Source organism: Myzus persicae, unplaced genomic scaffold (assembly GCF_001856785.1).
Source record: "Myzus persicae strain clone G006 unplaced genomic scaffold, MPER_G0061.0, whole genome shotgun sequence".
In the NCBI taxonomy this organism is placed as follows: domain Eukaryota; kingdom Metazoa; phylum Arthropoda; class Insecta; order Hemiptera; family Aphididae; genus Myzus; species Myzus persicae.
In genome coordinates, this window is record NW_019102455.1 from 307,634 (window position 1) to 327,163 (window position 19,530).

At 34.1% G+C, this 19,530-nt stretch overlaps 1 protein-coding gene across 1 annotated transcript; it reads left to right on the forward strand.

The window, feature by feature from the left end:
- The first annotated feature begins 1,086 nt into the window (after positions 1 to 1,086).
- Positions 1,087 to 5,850, forward strand: LOC111032177. Its single transcript, XM_022312416.1, has 3 exons — positions 1,087 to 1,219; positions 2,280 to 2,410; positions 4,860 to 5,850. Exons 1-3 carry the CDS (start codon positions 1,199 to 1,201, stop codon positions 5,746 to 5,748), a joined length of 1,041 nt encoding a protein of 346 aa, XP_022168108.1. The 5' UTR covers positions 1,087 to 1,198; the 3' UTR covers positions 5,749 to 5,850.
- The last annotated feature ends 13,680 nt before the right edge of the window (positions 5,851 to 19,530 follow it).

Genomic DNA, 19,530 nt, shown 5'->3' on the forward strand with positions numbered 1-19,530 from the left:
CGGTATACTCTCTGTGATATACGACCACTTACGGTTCTCTATGATGATACCACGATGTCGACATCGGCGCGTGCATAATATTACAAAAATGATTATAAAGCCGCAGGTTCCCACTGCGTACTGTACCGTGCGGCGGTACAAACAAAATGTCGGTAACCCGCGTTACCAGCAAGTCGAATAATATTACATTTTTTCATTCGAATCTCTGCGGTGGTGTGTACTCCACTTGACACACTCGAGTGCGCGCGCACAATATACTGCTCTGCAGCTGACGACCGTAAAGGCGGGTTTTTCCACTACATACACGATCGCTTAAGTCCTCTGCCGTGATTGGTTGGTCGCGTTAGGTCACCGCACGATTAACCACGTTACCGTGTGGTTGGACACAGCAGATAATTTTTCTTTTCATGCAGTACACGCTCGTACAGTGGGAACCCGCCTTGATGCGCTCGCTCGCTCGACCAGGAACTGACGCCAGCGTTAAAGGCGTAGTCGATTTTCGAACCGTTTTGTCGTTTGCCTTGGTAAACCTTGTTGTGCGAATATTGAACACGTCGAATAAAATATGCGAAAAAAAAAATTATCTCCGACCACACGAACCGAATGCCATTTCCCCAGGGCGTGTTTCGGCATTGAAACGAAAGCGCGGCCAACACCCATCCTTGACATTCGCCTCGAACGATTCAAAACTCCATATGGCATATTATGGAATATTATTATTATCATCGTTATAAACGGCCGGAGACGTTAAATATGCCATGTACCTAAATGTTTTTTTTTTTTTAATCGATGGACTATAAGCGGCAATCATACCACCTATTAAAATATATAGTTTTGTTATTTATATTTAGCTGATATTATTTATTGTGTTGTAACCTAACCTAACCTAGTCGTTGATGCTGTACCATGCAAAAAAAAATAACGTTTTTGTTTTATTTTTGTATTAAACGTCGTACCTATAGGTATAGTCGTTCCCGGAGCAGACGAAAACAACTCGTTTGGTTGGGGGGTTGCAGCGGTGAAAGGCGAAAAATAAAAAATCACCACTTAATGTCATATTATTATATATACTACTACGTCTGTCGTCGGCCTTGGCGTCACCCTTTCGTGCCCGTGGAGGGGCTTCACGTTTTTAAGACCTTTTAAGTGTAGATACCATGTTTATTCGTCAGTTTATTGTCAGAGAACAACCAGAACCATGATGCTAGTCAGATCAGTGGTAAGTACGATATGTCAATATTATTTCACCGCGTAACATTATATTATTATATTAAATTAATTATTCGTCCAATAAAAACGCACAGCTCCACAGGGTATTTAAACGACATTGTCATATTATCTAAATGTAATAATAATATATTATATAGGTGCAAGTACCTGATGCCTTCAAATCGTGTCGTTTCATTTATTATTTTCGCCGGTCCGTGACGAACCGTACAAATAACAGCTGATAACTAATCCCATTAATATTATTTTTTGTTGGTACTTTTGATATTTTTATATTATATAGGTATTGTACAAGAAGTTTTTTCTCGCATACTATAAGGCCCTGGCGTGTCGGTGCACATAGCTTAGTTTTTCTAATATTCCAGTTTTCGATTGTATATATACCTTTAATCTCGTGTGTGTGTGTGTGTGTGTGTGTGTGTGTGTGTGTGTGTGTGTGTGTGTTTTCGGTGGATTCGAATCGGGAAAAAGAAAAGCCACCACCTGTACACAATATTATATACGTAATATGGTGGGACGTGATTAAAAACGATGCCGCGAGACGGAAAATAAATCTATCGTATCTATAACAATAATCTAATAATATTTTCGAGAGCATTACTGAAAACTCGGAGGAGTCTTAGTCTGCGGTTGCTATGCTATTACATTAGGTATCTTATACATATATATGATTACTTTTCTCCGACACGCGTTTCGCGGTCGCATTTGACAAAAAAAAAGCGTCCTAAGGCCCTGGTCGTGGGTCATACACCTCGGTAGTCGTCATTGTTTTGAAAATCCCAGCGGTGTGTGACCTCGCCATCGTCCGATTCTCACGATCAGACAATTGTGAAATTAATCAACAGGTGTGTGCAGGCGCGCGGGAGGTCCGATCTGGCGCCTGTCAACGGCTGCTGCAGCAGCCGCGCGTATTATGATAATAATATTGTTAAAATAATAATAATATACAGATGCGCCTCGTCCTTTTGTATCGGAAATAATGAACGCGCACTTGCTATAGTTTTTTATTTTAATTTTTTTTAAACACATTTTTTTTCTCTTTTGACTTGCAGATTATTGTGCTGTTGGGCTTGTGCACATGCTACGGTCAAAATGCCGAAGACTACAACCAGGGTAACGACCAATCGGCGGTAGTGTCGTCGCGAAAAAACCAAGATGTATCTATACTCAAACAGATCCACAGGTATGACGGAGTGTGCTCGACATAATATTAATGTTATTAAAATATATAACATAAATTACGGTTGCGAGCGCGTAATAATGTTCTTTAAAGTTACGTCCCGAGAAATAGTATAGGTATATAACTCAAAAGTGGCGAAGCGTAATTCGTATTATTCGTATTATTGTGTAATATATCAATGAAAATAATATAATATTTTGAATTAATACACGCATGTAGGTACATAAGAACTCGTTTCCCGCGTAGCTTGTGCATAGGTATTTCACTCGGTGTGAAAGAAGACAAATTACAATTTAACGTTTTTCGACGATTTTTTTCTTTCAACAATCACATTTTTTCACGCATAATGTAGTTTACTCGTTCGGTATTACGAGTAAAAACAATTATATAATAATAATTGTTTTTATTCCGCGGTGTAAATGAGCCAAGTTGCGTTTTAATTGTTATAAAAGCAGCGTGTTTTTAGAAAACTGCTCACGCGATTTCGAATAGGCTGTAGAATGTTGTATTTTTTACTAGGTATGGTGAAATAGTTATCTACTTTTGTAAATATTTTAAAGTTATAATATTTTTATACTTGATTTCAAATTTTATATGAAACTCACCAACTTACTATAGTACATAATACGTTTGTATTGACTGAAAACGAAGACGGTTTAATGGAATATATATTCGTGTTGTTCGTAGTAATTTTTAGAAAAATAACAAGTAGTTTATTATTTATAAAGTAAAAGGTTTAAAAATCTTTAATATTATACTGTCTATGGATTACATAAATTAATACAAATTGTAACCTTGTATTTAATTTAATGGTGCAGTACAACTTTTATAACTCTACAAGGTGATAACTTATTACTACCTACCTACTACTTGCATACATCATTATTTATTTCACTTTAAGCAGTCTAATCACTATTTAAAACATAAAATATATACGACGTTAATTATACAAAATAATTGGCTTACTTATTTATTACATAATAATTAGTTTAACTTACTTTAGTTTTCTAAATCTAAACCAAGCGGAAATCGTGAATTTTCGTTTACGGCAATTCATGACTAGTTTTGTTCTGGACAAGTAACGAAGATGACAACGTTTGTCTCTTATTAAAGTGCATTTTTGTCACGAAATAAGTTTACACTTAACAACGTTAATATTAATTACAATACCCACTGTACCTACGACACGAATGCACTGAAATATTGTGTAACAGTAGTATCATCTATTTAATATATTATCCTTGTATAGTATTATGATTCTCTGAATTTCAATATTTAATTACATTTCGATATCATACGATATTATTACGTATCGTGTTTAATCGGCTGATACAGTGCTGATTGCAATTATTTTACACGAGATCGTAGAACAGTTCATGTTCATATTTTTCAGTCTAGACGATTTTGAATAGACGAATAATGTACAGAGCATACGACTACCACATAGCAAATCACCGAAAACCAAATATTTTCGCTCGTTATCATTAAAAAAATACTGTCATCGTTCCTAGACGTTTATATCCGAGTTTAAATGCGCCGCAATAATAATCTGTTCATTCGCCGCGCTCGTTGTATCGTAAAGATAATAATATTATTATTGCATAAATACATTTTTCTCCTCGAGACTTACGATAATATATTATTTCAAAGTACAACGCATCCTGCTTACAGGACGATAACATAATATTATTATTTACTTAATATTTCAAAGTATGTAGATATGTACCTATATTATATTTATCTGAACCCGCCGGCTACTAATTTTCAATTTTCATCCGATTTCCCGTCAATATACGGTCGTCATAAAAGCCGACGTTTTGTGATCTAAAGAGTAATGACCTATTATCGTTGAAAACAATCACTGTATATATATAGACACACTCGACACCCATGAAACCCAAATGACGCAACTCGAAAACGAATCTCACACGTCCGTTTACGAAACGATTTAAAACGTTTCCTGTGCGGAAATCATAACCCGGCTGGGAATCCCAGAACAATGCCATTTTTATGTAAAAGTTATGTGACGAGCGCCGGGATAGGTAGGTATACAAAGTTTCACCACGCACGCAAATACTGCTACAAACACGCAATAATACAACAACAATAGTATATCGTCTATTAAGACGACGATAATACAATAAATGAAAAATTATGTCGTGTGTTTTTCTGCCTAATTTTACTAGACGTATTTTATTTGAGATTTTATTTCCCCAGCGAGATTTAATCACCAAAATAAATTATTCTAAATGATATCCCAGAGCTAGGTAGGTTAGAATTTTCAATTTAAAAATTAAATGGAAGGGCTACTTCATTTCCCTAAATCGTGATAATATCCCCCCCCCCCCACACCGGTGAAATATCGTGAATATAAAATCGTGAATTTGCCTCGTAATTCTCCAGAAAACCGACCAACAACCAATAATTGTGTTTCTTATATTATGCTTGGCAGACACAACGAAGACGGATCTTACACTTATGGGTACGAAGGATCGGACGGATCGTTCAAGATCGAAACCAAGACGGTGACGGGCGAGGTGAGTGGCAAATACGGTTACGTGGACGACTTGGGCAAGTTGCGCGTCGTCCAGTACGGTGCTAACAAGTACGGGTTCCAGCCTTCGGGTGAGGGCATAACCGTACCGTCGCCCACGCTGGTGGAGTTGCGGCCGGAAGAGGACGAGGAACAGGACGAGGAACCTGCACCCGTACCGGCCAAGAGACCGTCGCCCGCGAAACCCATGAAACCACTGTTCCGGAACAACAACAACGGGCCCGAATCGGAAGTCGGATTGGTGAGGTCACAACAACCATCACTGAAGCCGATATCAGTCGCATCCGATTTTGACGACGGCCAATGGACGGCACAGCCCGTGAGCCGACCGCAACAGTCTGCGCCGTCTCACCGGCCGGCGCCACGTCCGAACAAGTCGTCTCCACCAGTATCCGGTTCGTTCAGGGCCGTTCCCGTAGAACAGTCGTCGGACTTGGGTCCGTCAGCGTCGTTCGAGTCAATCCAGGACTTTGGTGGTAGACAGGCGACCGGAAACGGACGTGTGCAGTCTCACGTATCCTCCGTCGATCACTCGTACCAGACGTTCGAAGAACACCAAGAACCTCTGACGGAACCACCGACGTTGTACCAGCCGGTCGCCAAACCCGCGGCCAGGCGCACGTCATCGGCGTCCAGGCCAGCAGCCCCTCAGCTGTCCTCCAACTACCGTACGGCACCCAGACAGATGCGTACCAGCGGCGTTCTTGACCAACTCGCAGAACAGTACGCGCTGCCCGAGTCCCGATCACCCGTGTCCCACGACTTTTCGTTCGGTTCGGACTCTTAAGTGTGACAGACGTCCGTTTAGTTAGGCTTGTGTAAATATTTGTGTATATTTAATATGACTTTTTTTTTTTTTATTGAAAATAAACGATGTTTTTAAGTAAAATTTATATTATTATTATCGGTTGAAGTATAGGTTTTAGTTCTTCCAGAAAAAAAAAAAGAAAAAAATGTCAATCCTATTATCATCACGACTTGACACTCAGCGTGGCAATTCAAAGGTTTATTACATTATGCTTTAAATAGTATAAATATAACCATTGGCGAGCTGAAAGGCTCAATTATTTTGACGCAACTCCTTCAACTTTTCATAGGACCACCCCGCGACTGGCGCAGAGTTGCATGCTAAGGCCCGACCTCTGGGCTCTTTCGGTCACATTTCATAACTTCGTTATGAGCAAAAATGGCGGAGGGTGGAAGTGGTGTTGGTATTAAGAACTAAATTATGAAAATGCATCATTTAAAATTTAAGTTGAATCCGCCACTGAAAACAACCGCAAAATAATGTGCACGAATTTTCTAAACAATGAACAGTAGTTTGTACGTTAATATTACAAATGTAGATAAAACGCAATATGAGTAATTAACTCGTAAATGCTGGGTATATAATTTTATTAAAAATTATAGTTAATGATAATAGAACGATAATGGTATTATCTTTAAAATTATTATGGAATTGTCTTCTTTAAAAAGGCATTTTAATATTCACAGTAATCAAAAGTTTCAAAGTTGTACATATTTACTGTGTGCTTAATTAAACTTACTTATTAATACAAATATGTGTGCAGATTAAACCACGAATGAGTATAATATACAACAATAATGATTTGTGGATAGGAAATATTAAATTGAGGTATTGTCGATTTACAATCCGTTGTTATTATAATATACAAATCCATTGCTGTAATTTCGTTTTCAACTCTGAGCTTATTTAAAACTAAATTTTTAAAAAAGTATTTATATAATAACCACGTAATTATAGGCAGTTATTAATATGGTTATGAAAATGTGCGCAAAACCAGAATTACTGAATTATTTTTGGCCGTCCAGTTATTTCCCCTGCGCGGGCTGGACTTGACCCGTGGGCGGCCTATTGCCTACCCCTGTTATAAGTTGTTCTGTCTCATCCCATGCAATATTAAATTCGCTCTGGAGTTTGTTTCAGTGGCACACCGAAATTACTGTAGACTCTGGTGTCCTAACTAGTGCTAGACATTGTCTTGCCTAATCCGTCCCACGGGTTGAAATGTGTAGGCACTTGAATCCCCTCCGACAACACCCGGGAGCAATTCGAGTGAAAAAAAGGTCGCCTATACCTAGATGTGGGAGGCAATTGGAGAGTGCCCAAATATAATATCATCCCCAACCCCTCTGTTGGCGCTGGTCAGATTATATCAAATAAATCAAACATTTTCATTTTTATTTATTTTACATTTTTAAAATTTATTTATACATTATTAATTATGGTTGTGCTATTTTAATGTGGGCAAGTGGTTATTTCTATGGAGCAACGGGTGGAAGTAATCTTCTGATATTGGACTCTGTGATTGATTGTTCGCACAATAATATTTTTTTATATTGCGTTAATAATAGAATGGTAGTTCTAGGACCCCCTAGAAAAAAATCTTGGTTCATTAATAACAAGCAATCAATTGAGAGGTACCTATATAGGTTCCTGAATTAATTCCAAACCGTTGTACTTAGTTTTTAATTTATGATTGTATAGCCATTAGCCACATAAGTTTAAACGACGAATGCAATGCTAAATGTATGCACTACGTAAATATAATATTATTATACTTCGATGAATAATATGTTGGACAATGAACGATTTTAAATATGCCTTACGATTGACAATTGATTTGTAATTTTATTATTTTAATATAATGGCAATTAGTGCTGTATAAGTTACACAAGAGTTATTAAAAAAAAGTTCTACCATTATATTACAATATTATAATATATAGTTGTTCTTGAAGTTGGACTAGAATCCATTCCACTTAAAAAAAAATTATGTTTCGCTACAATTAGGAAGAGAATATTATAGATTGTTAGATGAGAGGGAATCCTCCTCTAGTGTACACTGTACACTGAAACCGCAGAAAAGAACAGAAAGAGATATAAATATATTATACCTAATTTAATGTTCGTAAAATGTAATTAGAAAAGTTATTTAATGTGATAACTATTATTGTTGATAACATACGATGATGATAGGTATGACAGTTATTAAATTGACCAGCTGAACAATATCTGGTCATTTTTTCGTCAATTAAAACAATAAATTGTGTAGGAATAAATGAAAAAATAATAATTTGAAAAATTGTATCCCATTTGAAGAACTCGTTTCAATTTTGCACGCTTCTACTATTATATTTTTATTTATCGCTATTATTATATTATGGTGGATATAGGCATATGGCCATTATTCCATACAGGTAAGTCGTAATGATGCACATGATTATACGGTAAATGCATTACGGTAAATACTATACAACGAATGATGAATGACATAATGGTAAGATTGCAGTTGTTAAATGTGTACAATATACATAGAGACCTATGGGTAATGCGCCTGCTCACATACTTTTCGTAATATTAATAATAATTATCATATTAACCTTAACCAACGTTATTCTTGCGTAATACTTACACCTTTGTCCAACAACAAAGTAATGGTCGTATAAATTATATATTACCATTTTACAACGGAAAAGTTTTATTATATTAATATTTACATTTAATAGGTGTACATACTTTTTACTCTTACTTATAAAATCTTTATTGTTTTCCATGAAATTAAATATTAATAGATGGCTTAACATATTCATATGGAGATCATGAGAAAATTCTATTAAAATATTTTCATGTCAAAAGCAACATAATTATATTACGATGCGTGATAACAATACAATTTTACATTATGTATTTTATTATAATTATTATATATTTCTCTTTCGCTACCTAATTGCCAAGAATCTTAATCATATAATTTGATTTACTTAATTAAAAACGTGTATTTCAATTACCTACCTACCAGCTTTACGAGAAATTTTAAATTAGTAATTTTAAAATGTGCTATCAAATATAATTGCCACTTCTTAAGTATGAAATCATAACATAAAATAATCACAGCAATTTATAATAATTTTAAAAAAAAATTTTCAGTTCACAAAATATATTATTTCAGTGGTCTCAAATGTATGTGGATTAGTGTGAAATTACTTCCAAATTGTCTTTGTAAATATTATAAGTATAATATTAGGTAAATAAATATAAAAAGTATTTATTGAAACTATTCATCTCAAAATATTGATATAATATCTTTAATGCGCTCAGGTACCTAACCTACATATGTTTAAAATAGATATTTTCTTTAAATTATCTGTAAGTCATACTGTTTGTAGCATTTAATTAAAAGTTGAATATCAAATATTGAATTAATATCATATTATAATCCATTGATGCGCAAAGTATCGGAAAATAAATAAGATAATAATTAGAGAAAGAATATCATATTTAAATAAGTTTGTATGAGAGGCTTTTAATTAGTTTTTAGTTTTATTTAAACATTTTATTTGATCTCTAATTATTAATTATTAACCTTATAATATTAAAAGCTTTAGCCATTATTATTTTCCTCTTAGTATTCCATTTCTATTTTTTTTTTTAAACAACATATTTTACATTTATTATCCCTACACTTTTATGAGTTTAAGCGAAAAAAGTATATACTTATAACTATAGATTTTTAACAGTAATATTTACGCACACCGACTCATCCTTGAGAGAAATAACTTCAGATAACTCGTGTATTTTTTTTATCTGTACCTAAATCTGGCTTTTCTATTTACAATATTGTAACTATTTGTTGGTAAATAGTTATTAACACCATGGTTATCTATTGTTCTCCATTAGGTACTAGTACGCTGGAAAATACTTCAAGTAAAAATACTAAAACATAAAAAAAAATACTTTATAAAAATCGGTTTATATAGCTGATATATTATTGTATATTAATATTACCATCAATCAAATTTTATAATTTATATTATTATTATTGTCGATATGTCGATCCACGCATTTAGTTCGTAAAATATATTGTAATAATATTATTTCAATTAATTAATCGCAACAAACGAAGTGCATACGTTTTAGTAGGTAAAGCTATTAATTAAATTATACGTTTTCACGTTAAAATCCGCCACGTCCACTTCTGCAGACGGCAATAGTGAAATAAATTCGGCAACGAACGTTTTAAATAAACGAAACAATAATTTATATTACAATATGGTATATTTAGTATCGGCTTGTGTACGTACGAAATCGTCAGTGTAATATTATTTTCATATCATTTTTTTATAATTGTATGTGTATAATTATAGTCGCGTGTGTTGTAACAATAATTATTGTTAATAATTAAAACGAAGAGATCGTCGTCAAGTAAATATTATAATAATATAACTAGCTGAATTACCCGGCGTTGACCGAAAAAACTCCTTTTAAGCATTCTAGGTGTAAAACACTGTGGAAGCAAAGTCTTTTTAAGTGTATATTATATCAATTTTTAATGTGTAGCCACATGTGTTTTTTGGTTTTTTTCATATTTACAATATCATGGGAAGTATTGTTGAGTGCAATACATTTGTTGTGCTTAGTAAATCGTTTTTTGCTTTTTTTTATCATTATCCGGCTTCATCGGTGTGTATTTTTTTTCATATTTACAATATTATTTTAGAATATATTATGAGTGACATTGTTATTCGTTGTGTGCAAAATAGTCTTTTTGTGCAAAGCCGTTTTGCATTCTTTATAATACCTCCTTGTATACAATATTTTTTAGTTCTTCCTTCGGGAAGCAGTATTACCAGACTATCAGAAGAGCTTATACGTGAAACAGTCATTCCTTAAATCCACTCCTGCCACTTTCAAAGACTGTCCGGCGCTTTTTCAACTGTCATGGCAAAACAAACCCTGACGGGAAACTACCTTGAGCGGTAGTCAGATGGAATCAAAAGTGTTCTTGGTAGAAAAACTGTTTCTCCCGTACCGCGGCCTGTAAAGACGGTTGCTTCAATTAGATTTGTATGTAAGGTCTTAATCCGAAGTCGTGTGCCATGTTGGACTATGTCACGCACGTCCGAACTGCTAGTAGTCAGTCAAGCAACTGAAATGAATATTAATAATTAATTGTTCACGTGCACGTAACAGTGTACATTGTATAGCCTCCGTGGCAAGGCAATAATAGAGAGATGACTTATAAATAGAACTTGTATGGGTATTGGTTTATGTTATCGATGTGCATTTTATCGATCGACGATTATTATATAGTATCAGTATAATACTATATTGGTATATTATTAAGCATAATATATTGGCGTAGGGGCGATGAAGGAGATTATTTTTAATATTTTTTATGTACATCGTACACATAAACGTTATAAACTTCTGGGAACAATTCTCATTGTTGACCTTCGGACAAAAGGGACAGGTTGCAGGTAGCTAGAAACAGTAGAAATATGGATGAATAATTATAATTGTTGATTACTCCACTAAAACGCGACATTTTTGAAAATCCTTTCTTATTGCACTGTGAGAATACGAGAAGAACGTGTATTCCAAATTTCAAGTTCGTACAATGCGTAGTTTTGAGTTACGGCGATCAGTGACTACGTGGTATATGGATTATAAGTGTAACACCTATATATAATAGCTAATATTAGCTAATATTTATGCCGTCCTGTGTTTCCCATTCAAAGATAAGTTTTTTTCATGAAATAATTTGTGAAAAGAGTATATACGCCATACTTTTACTATGAATCATTATAATAATATTATTTAACCAATGTTTGAGCACTGAACTATACACTTTAACTAGGTAGCTGTATGGGATTAAAAAGTTAAGCATTAACACCATCCAAGTCTCGAAGAACCTATTGCTATACAATTACGTTGAAAACGCTCCAGTAGTTGTTAAGTCTTAACTTCGGAGGAACCAACGAGGGTAAAAAGTACAGTGATCAAATATCAAAATTATAAGTCGATTTGAGATTAACTTTTCTTCCCGAAAAAAAACCTTATTTGATCTATAACAAATATTTGTTTGAAAAAATTAGCCAAATCGGTCCAACAGCCATCCTTAAATGATGCGGTTGGTGACGGCTATAGCATTTATTCATTTTTATGTTACATAGATTACACGCGCATCATATTATGATTCGCAGTACTTTGCGCACACAAACATGTGTTTTCACGGCGACTAAAATATTGTTTCGATAATTATTATTACTATTATTATTAATAGTTTTAATAAATCGTTGGCCGCGCTAGCGATTCCGATCAGGAGCGCCTGAACCGACGAGATACCGCAGCCAACTCGACTCGCGGTCGATACGAACGGCGCACTACAATTTAATTATTACGCGATGGCGGATGTTTGATTATCGAGACTGATGATTATTATTACATTTTTGTCTCGCGGTCTCTGACCTCCCGTGCCCACATAATAATAATACCGCATACTTTTATCACACTGTGTCAAACAATATATGCGTGATTCAACAAATTATTGCCCAACTGTTTGTAACGATGTGACTAAGTTGCCATTGGTTCGCCGTTCAATAATATATTTTTATATAATATATTTGTATGGTTTTAATAATTTTTGGAATCACAATACCTACTTACCCATACTACATTCGATGTACATTATATTTTAAGCCCACGATTTCGTCACTGGTGAACTGCGGTGGACCGCTAACTACTTAATCACGATGTCCAAGCCGTCGTTGTTTTCAATACACCCATCACGCTCGTATACTCAGATATTGAAATAAACTTCGAGTTTCGAGAGGAATAAAAAAATGCTAGTTTTCACGTTTTTCGAGTTTTTACGCGACTCGACTTTAATGCGTGCAGTTTTAAATTCAGCTGTACTACAGAGATTGGGAGGGGCGAATGCCGCCGTGGATTTTTATCGCCTCCCCATCTGACAAATACTCAACTGTCAACGAAATGTATTATATTTTAAACGTACAATATTATACTCTTCAATCGGTTGTACGCATACTAATTGGCACTGTCACTGCAGTCAAACGCGATCATTCAGTGCACTGAATCGAATTATGTCAATGCTTTGAAATCGGACGGCACCAGACACATTGAGATATTGTACTAAAATAAGTGACGAAGGCGAAGGATACCCACCCCCGCGGAGTTCATCAAAGAAGCAATCAACTATTATGCAAAAAAAAATGTGCAGGATTAGACTGATTTAAAAAAAAAACTATAAAATAATAATAACGATAACACGTTTCTAATTTGTATAGAATACTTTTTAAATATAACATATTTTATGTATCAAACGTCAAATGTCAAATGCAGTGTTAAAATGCTTGCGACCGATGAAAAAACAAATGGAGCCCGTCAAAAAAAATTGTCTGATGGATTCAACACTGAACACGTGGTGTGTACCTACTATTGGTAATAGTAATAATATAATCCTGCAGACGGCCAGAAGCTCCAACGTCGTCGTCGTCGTCGTTGAGAAATATTATTACCGACACGATGACTTGACTGCGACGTATCTCCTCGATGATGATGTGCGTGTGCCTTGTGAGATGGTATATGAATGAAACATTATAATACATTATTATTATCGCGTATATGTCGTAGTGGTGCAACAGTTCGAAAACGGCGAGCGATCGGTGAAAACCGAAACAATGCGAACATTAACCATTCCGGCCCCGCTGCAATCGTGATGTCTAAACTGCCTGATGAAATCGCGACTGCGACCGGTCGTGTCCAAAGTCACCTATATATTATATTACAGTCATCAGTATTCCCGAACGGTATGGATTATTATTATTATTATTATCATCATCATCATCATCGTTATCGCCATTATTATTATTATTATTATTGTTGTTATTATTAATATAATATTGCGATTGGCGACGTCCGAAGTATTCGTGTGTTCGCCCGAGAAAATCGTGGAGAAGTTCAAGGCCGCCAATTGGCACCGACCGCGATGGCTGACGTTGCGGCTCAGCGATTGCTCGCCGGATCTATCGGCTCCGCTTTTTTAGAAATCGGTTTGAACATTTCTTGAATACGTTTTGCGTAAGTATAATTCCTGCGCACGAGATGTCAGTCAAACGACGATCGAGCCGAACCCAAAACTACGGAGAATAGCCACTTTATATAGTTACAGCAATAACACGATACAATATAATATAGTAATAGGTACCTACCTATATACACTCTACCGCAATTTTAATTGTGTTCACGTACACGTGTTTCAAAATAATCGCAGGTATAGTTTACGCTATATACGACGACGTGATCGACACTGATAATTTATTATTCCAGCCAATTTGTATTATGAGATTTCAAACCGATTAAACTGTTTGCGTTTCAGTTAAGGTTAAAAATAATAAATAACTTCAATAGGTATAATAATTCACAACTGAAAAATAATACCTGCTTATCTATATATCAATATATTGAATATACCAAGGTACCGACTTAAAATCAAACAATGAACGTATACTGCAGCATACCGTTTGTTATTGACAAACACAAACTTGACTAATATACTTATACTAGCTATAAAAATAATTATTGTATTATTACAACATTACTAGTTGAAATGAATAATTAATGAATAGGTAATATTAAAAAATATAATATTAGAATATGTATCGTTCTAAACGAATATTAATGATATTATGTACCTGGTATCATGTTAATAATATACCAATACTATCTACATAATATCTATAATACTGTAAATTTCCTCAAATGATATCATTTTATAGAAATACACTTTTATGCGAATTTCGTAATTTTTTAAACACAAAAATCGACACCGTCATTTTCAATACAGAATAATAATAATATATAATGCAGATTAATGCTGATAAACGTATATTTCATTTCTCACGCCCAAACGGTGCGAGATTTAAAAATAAATCATTGCGAAATATACGAATTACGGTTGACAGATTGCCGAAGTTAACTGAAGACAAATTTTCAGGTTCAAGTAATGCAATTGGGTCAACAATTCCTGTTGAATCAACCAAGGCCGAAAATAAATCACAAACAACCCGTATAACCTTTGTATAATACAATGAGATTCTGACTACCAAAGACTGAAAGGGAACAGAAAGGTGTACAGCAAAGTATCTAGTCATTTAATAGAAGTTTATTTCTTACGCCAAAAGTATTGCACGCGTAACGGAACGAACAAAATGTGCAACAGAACAATTTAAACGAAGTGGCGTAAAGATACATGAGAAAAAAAAAAGTATTTTCTTAAAATTAAAATTAAATATGTTCACATTATAAGAAACATTAACAACTTACAATTTTCTTAAGCGTGAAAGATTATTGTTATTTAAAAAGTCTACAGTGAACGTGTTACGTAAAATCTGTAGGACTGCGCTGTTATATATTTTGTCGGAATACTAAACCAACATCATTAATATTTTTATTCAAGCATATTTTGTTTGTTTGATTTTTTAGTTTTAATTAATTATTTTTAAAAAAATTCTATCTAATCTTTTTTACGATATTATAATATGCTATTTTTAATTAGGTACCTACTTTTGATTATTTATAACGATAATCACGAATAATATTGCATATTGCATGTTATTATCATTCGTTGTAGGTGTAATTTAAATGAAGTACAGTTGACAATGTTAAAATAACGATTGTTTAGTTTCAGTAGGTAGGTGCCTGCCTATACATCATTGATGTCTATAATAACAATAACACAATATTAATTTTTATGTAATGAAAATAGATAAATCAAACGTTTAATCTAATCCTCATGTTATATAATAAAATATATCATAATATACGTAACATTATATACCATATAGGTAATAAATCTTTATCTCTCATTGTGTTAAGGTTTCTAATACCAAATTAACAGCGTACGTCTTATTTCTATCTAATGTTAATCATTATTTAATTTCTCAATGATTTTAACAAATGAAAATTTATAATTTTCATTTCGCTCACGAGACGCAGACACGCAGTTTAGATAATATAATAGTATAATACCCAAGTATTCAAATCCGTTCAACTGAAATATTATTTTAATAATTTATGGGTAATAAGTGCAGATATTGTGTTTGGTTACATCTAATTTAAAAGTAATAATGGACATCATCTTAAAACTATTATAATCCGTAATTTGCTTTGTTTGTTTTGTTAAAAGGGTATCTAAATAACAAGTTAATGCCGTACAATAATATAAGCTCTGCCGCTATGGCCTGCAATAATCTAATCGTTATTATTTTGTTGAGATATATTATACAACACTCGTGAACAACGACTAAACCGTTGTTCGTGTAATGAGTAATTCGAAAAATTACTCACCGTTTTTACATTTAAATTTAGTCGTCGGCGTTACGTTTTTAAGACAAACATATCATTAGACATTAATTATTTATTTAACTTTAGAATTGTATTATAGTCTAGTCTCATTATTACGTAAATTGTAACTAGTGTAAAAGTATTAAAATGCGTTTACATACACGATTTAGGTACTTTCATTAATGGTCAAGCGGTGTACCTCGACCAATTTACGAATGCAAATGACAAATATTATTTTACCTTAATATTTTGTATTGTCATTAAAAATGCATTGAAAAAAAATGGAATTATACAATATATGGTAGGTATACTTATAATGTCAACAAATCGACTGTATTCTGAACAACAAAATTGCTCAACGCCCAAACCACTCAATTGTTATTAAAATTTAAGCGCGAAAACTTACAGGTGACTTGATAAGTTTACAATATTCGTATTGTTATAAAAGTTATGTAATGTAATGTGGCGTGGTATAGGCGTAATACCATAATAATATTATCATGTCGAGCTTTTAAGATATATTACCACCTATTAAATTACGATTAATTGTATTTTTTATTTTATAATAGTTTTCCTGTGATAATATATTATTATTATTATTATTATTATTATTATTATTATTATAGGGGTAATATCTATGAAACATAATGAATACGGAGACGAAGTGGAGGTAAGAAATGCTGTTAAAACGTTTTAAAATCGGGGAATACTAAATATTGTCGAACTTAGGTATGCGCCTATATAGAATACATAGAATAAAAAGCACGCGTCTATAACGACATATTTCAGATGTTATTACCTATACTTAGTGCGGATAATTGTCGATAATATACGTAATATTTCGTAACCGATAAATATTGTTATGTAGATCGGCGTCCGGATGAGGTACGACCAGTCATAATATTTAGTCGTGAAAAGACCCGCGGGGCAGTGGTGCCGCAATCGCAACTATTATGATAATATTATAGACTCAATATTCATAATTACTGGCCCGTGCGTCATAATTCAATTTGGCCTTTTCCCGTGTTATTTTCCGTCCAACGGGTCATAAATCGGCGTGGGACATTTGTAATATTTTTTTCGATCGATGGTTCTACCATAATTTTGCACGTGCATAATAACTATACAACACAAGACGGCGTTGTATCTCTGGTACACCTACGTTGTATACAATCGCACCAGTGACAGATTTTGAATATTTAAGACAAGACACCTAAAGAATTATACCGAGTACAGTTATTATTTATTTATATCGAAATAAAATTATAATATTATATTATACTGTTTTACCTTATCGATGACCTGCGGTAGTAATACACACGGAACAGTCGATGAAACGAGACTATATACTTCGGCGCACGTATGTGTGCAGCAGGTAGAAGAATAAATATAAATTATTATCATACATTTACAGATTTAGCCAAGTAATCAAAAATATACATCTATGCCTATATGTCATGGCGTGGGACTCCGCAACATTACAAAACGAAAATGCGTAAGGTGACACACGTGTCTGCAGGGATTACATAAAAATGAATGTTTCTTTGTTTGTTTGTCCTCGATAGACTCAAAAACTACTGGACCAATTTCAATAAAAGTTATATCAATAGGTTCCTATTGAGACTCGGAGGGGTCTTATTGCTTATTGTTTCAACCCCTATATTGGGCACTATAGGGTGGCTCACACGTGGGTTTAGTTTTGGATCACCCAAACAAATATTTTTTTGTTTTAATTAAATGGTTGCTATTGATGACAGCTTTCAGATTATATGACTATTAAAATAAATCAGTAGACATGTATGACGTATAAAAATGTTTACGAAAATAGGTAGGTATACATAAAAAAAGAAGAAACCTCAAAATAGTAATCATTGTAACTGTGTTATGTACACTGTTACAATGATTACTTTTATGATTTGATGTCTTAATTCTGGACAATTTTTTTTTCATGTAAACACATAAGGATAAATCTTAACAGTACCTATTGGATTTATGTTGGCTTTAAGCATTCGTTGAATCTATCTCCAGTTGTTTGTGTCAAAATATAAAAAAAAATATTTCGAAGCGATATTATATTTTTAACTTGCGCTGCCACGGACGTAGTCTGGCCGAATGATATTTCTATAATAAAAATATTATAATATTGGCGTCTGCGGCAGACGAGTTCGGTCGAGAGCATAATAATATCAACCTGCTGCAGGGACTCGGTGCGACGTGTACATAACATTTTTGTAATTTGTTGTGGTGCCGTCAAACAATGCGTATAAGAGGTACACTATACCTATGTGTAAGATTAAAACGACAAAAACAATGTAACGCATTGACGCGGACAAAGGACTGCGAGCAACAATAAATCGACGTTAAATGAACTTTACAGCGCGGTGTGCGAACCCGTTACCAGGTCTAAACGCCATCCCGGGGGCAATCGATATTATGCACCTATAACATACTGCTTGTACGATATTATTATAATATTATAGTCATCAGGTATGTTAGTATGTACCCAGCAAAGTACAATAAAAATAATAATCAAAGGTGCGGTGAATAATAAGCGACGATGCAATGTTACATTGTAATACTATTACTGTAGGTATACATAATATTATAATATTACTGTGTTCCCCAGATCGGGTGAAGATCTTGGGAAATATTAATCGGAGGACTTAACGCTTAAATATTCGAAAATATACTAACAATTTACCTAATAATATTAGTATCAAAAATAACAGTTCTTAATGGTTGCGATGCAGTTTATATTTCTAACGGTTATCACTGTGCAGTGTACCTATATAATCTTATAGGTACCTAAAATTATACAGTTTTTGCGATTATTTACAAATTGCAAAGCACTAAGCCACTATTCCATATCTTACATAAATATACGGGCACATTGCCTAAAAACCCAAGTCGTCATTGGTGGTAAGCAAACCTTTTTTTTTGGCTGAAACGTCTTTTGGTGGAAAATCGTATCGTTCTGGCTTTTGGCGGAAAAATACTGTACCGGAAACGGTAAATATTATTTCTTTGGAAACAAGTACCACATACGAGCCGGTTGGGTACGGCGCAGCATTCCTAGAGTTTCAGGTTTGTGTGTCGCGGAGAGATTATACTATATCTTGATCTAATTGGCAATGGATATATAACATTATACGTACCTACCTACCGGTTTCGGTCGGACAATATACCAATTAATCCGTAAGATATCGCATTGCAAACGTTGGACATTATATCTACATAATATCGAGCAGGTATCTACGTTTAATGTATCTAATGTCCGTGTTGCGCAAACAACTTAGGACACGTCTTGCGACTGTTACGCGACGCGGAGGAGGTGCTCTAGCTGCAGGATGTGGCACCGGAGAGATCTGCGAGATCTGCAGGATGAGATTCGGCAGGAGTA